Below are 2,718 nucleotides of genomic sequence, written 5' to 3' on the forward strand. Positions count from 1 at the left end.
GACTGAACCCAGACCTGGCTGTCCTCTGCTGTATATGTGTTGGGAGCCTTATATCAGCTGGTGTATGCTGCCTTGTTGGTAATTCAGTGTCTGATATATCTCAGGGAGTCCAGGTTGAGACTGCTGGTGCTCCTACAAGATCTCTGTCCTCATCAGCTTCTTCCAGCTTTTCCTTAATTCAACCACAGGGGTCAGCAGCTTCTGTCCATTGGTTGGGTGTAAATACCTGCATCTGACTCTTTCAGATGCTTGTTGGATCTTTTAGAGGGAAGTCATGATAGGTCCCTTTTTGTGAGCACTACATAACCTCAGTAATAGTGTCAGGCCTTGGCACCCCTCTTTGAGCTGGATCCTACTTTGGGCCTGTTGCTGTATCCCCTTTTCCTTAGGCTCTTCTCCATTTTTTCCCTCTAGTTTGTTCAGACAGGAACAATTATGGGCCAGAGTTTTGACTATGGGATGGCAACCCCCTGTCTCACTTGATGCCCAGTCTTTCTGCCAGAGGTGGGCTCTACAAGTTCCCTCTCCCTACTATAGGGCATTTTATGTAAGGTCACCTCCATATGATTCCTGAGAGTTTCTTACCTCCCAGGTCTCCGGTACATTCTGGAAGGTACCTCCACCTCCTACCACCTGATGTTATAAAATTTTATAAGATTTTATCCTTTTTGCCTGCCAGAGACTCTTTTGGGAGCTTCTCAAACATACCAAATTTCAGGGTTGTGTGTGAATAGACACAGTACCTTGGTGGTGAAATATGACTCTGGGAAAGATTCCTCCTCCAAAGATTATTCCTGCTTGAAATCTACTCCTGGTCTTAAATTTGTGCTGTAGATGTACAGATGTTACAGTTGGAAATTGATTAAATACTTCACAGCCACACTCTGTGTAAGTACCTATAACTCTGTGTGATTCTATAAGTACCTCAAACAAAACATATGAAGAATACCAAATAGCCTATTAAATCTACTTGTCTGGATTTCAAGATTATCTAACATGTAAGCCTTCTGAGTCTATTTTCTTATAGTTTTCAATCTAATTATCTGGATAGCTTCCTTATCTCAGAATTTTTTACTACACATTGCCTTATCCTTTTTCTTAGTTCAAGGTAAATCCAGATAAGTTTCAAATCATCTTATATCAACAGAAGTTTTCCTGGACAAGGGTTGCTATATCTCATTAGTAGGTACATCGATGACTCAGTGAGAACAAAGAATACTTGTCTTTTATCTGTGGTTGGCTGTTTATATTACCTCCACCCATGTCCTCAGTAAAATGATATAAAAAGGGCTCAAGGGATGAATGATCATGTGTGACAAGGTAAAAGAATCAGAACAAGCAGTAAGCAGAGAGTGCTGATTTATCTTCATTTCTGTTTTCAGGTAGGTGGGTAGAGACACTCTGAGTTTACACTACACTGTAGAATTGCCATAAAAACTTTTCCAGGTCTTTTACTTGTAGAAGAACTATTTCTGATTTTTAAAAGAAAAATATGGGATTCCATTATAGACATTTCCTTCCAAAAAAGCTACATATCCCCTGGATAAGGCAAGGGTTGGGAGAATAAGACCTTAGATGTGCAATGAGCATTGCCATTTTCTAAGAGTTGTTCTGTGCTCAGATTGTGTCTTGTTGATTCTGAGGATTCAAGGAAGAATAAGGGAAGAGTGCAGCAGAATTAGCAACACTGGGAAAAGGCATAGAGTAGTTCACTTATCTACAAGAGGCTTTCACTGGAAATGTGTTATAAATGGTCTTAAATATTTATTCCATAGATTTGATAAAATGTCTTCAACATGCATCAAATTTCTTTTTATCCTGACTTTGGTACTTCTTCTTTATTTTGGTGAGTAACATTTCTTACAATGCTTTTGCCCCAGAAGTCAGGTAATTCTGGAGGGATTCACAGCAATTCAAGAATGGATGGACTTTGGGAATATTAAATTTCTGAAGTGAAATGAAACAAAGCATGTTACAAAAGTCTTTGAAAATTACATTGTGAATGACCTCTATTCATTCTTCTTAGAGACCTTGAGAATGGGAATTGAATTAGAATGGGTGGTATAAAAACCACAAAGTTTTATAAGCATTATGCCAGCTGCTTACAAGACTGAGCTATGAGCATTGTTTGAGCTTACAAAGTTAAAGTCAGCTGAGAAAATGCAGTGAAAGGGATTCTCTTAATACAGTAAATTCAAAAGAAACATGTAGTGAATTTTTTATATTGTTGTTGCCATTATTATACAGATTGAAGATTTTTCTCCTCATCCTATGCTGGAGCTCAGGTAGTGGTTAAATGTAATGAATGGAAAGTAGTAGTATCTTCCAGCGCTCATGTTCCATGACACTACCTCCTATATAATTTTCAAATTGAATCCTTTAATGTCAAATTTGGTGTAAAGAGATAACTCACTGGTTTTCTTCCATATACATATTGTGAATGTGAAAATAAAGTAATTGTGATGCATTAGATAGACCTAAGATGCTAATATCTTAATATCTCTTCAGAATATTAATGTTCTAATTTTCACTCATTGCTTCCTATGGGGCAAATCAGCTGATTTACAAGGGGTTATTTTCATAAGTTAACACTATCAATTAATTTTTGATAATAATTTAAACTATACACCTTTTTCAGTGATAGATCTAGACAATTTTCTTAAATGCTGTCTTCTGTCACTTGTTGACCATTGTTGTAGAAGTTCTGGCACCTATACT

General features: G+C 37.3%; 1 protein-coding gene across 1 annotated transcript in view; it reads left to right on the plus strand.

The window, feature by feature from the left end:
- Positions 1-1,300: 1,300 nt before the first annotated feature.
- The window catches only part of LOC143434318 (serine protease inhibitor Kazal-type 11-like), a 38,349-nt gene continuing 36,931 nt past the window's right edge, over positions 1,301-2,718 (plus strand). The window contains exons 1-2 of the mRNA XM_076912714.1: positions 1,301-1,382; positions 1,776-1,846. Of these exons, the coding sequence (XP_076768829.1) occupies positions 1,786-1,846 (61 nt within the window). The 5' untranslated portion in view covers positions 1,301-1,382; positions 1,776-1,785. The remainder of the gene's footprint in view (positions 1,383-1,775; positions 1,847-2,718) is intronic.

Source organism: Arvicanthis niloticus, chromosome 14 (assembly GCF_011762505.2).
Source record: "Arvicanthis niloticus isolate mArvNil1 chromosome 14, mArvNil1.pat.X, whole genome shotgun sequence".
In the NCBI taxonomy this organism is placed as follows: Eukaryota; Metazoa; Chordata; class Mammalia; order Rodentia; family Muridae; genus Arvicanthis; species Arvicanthis niloticus.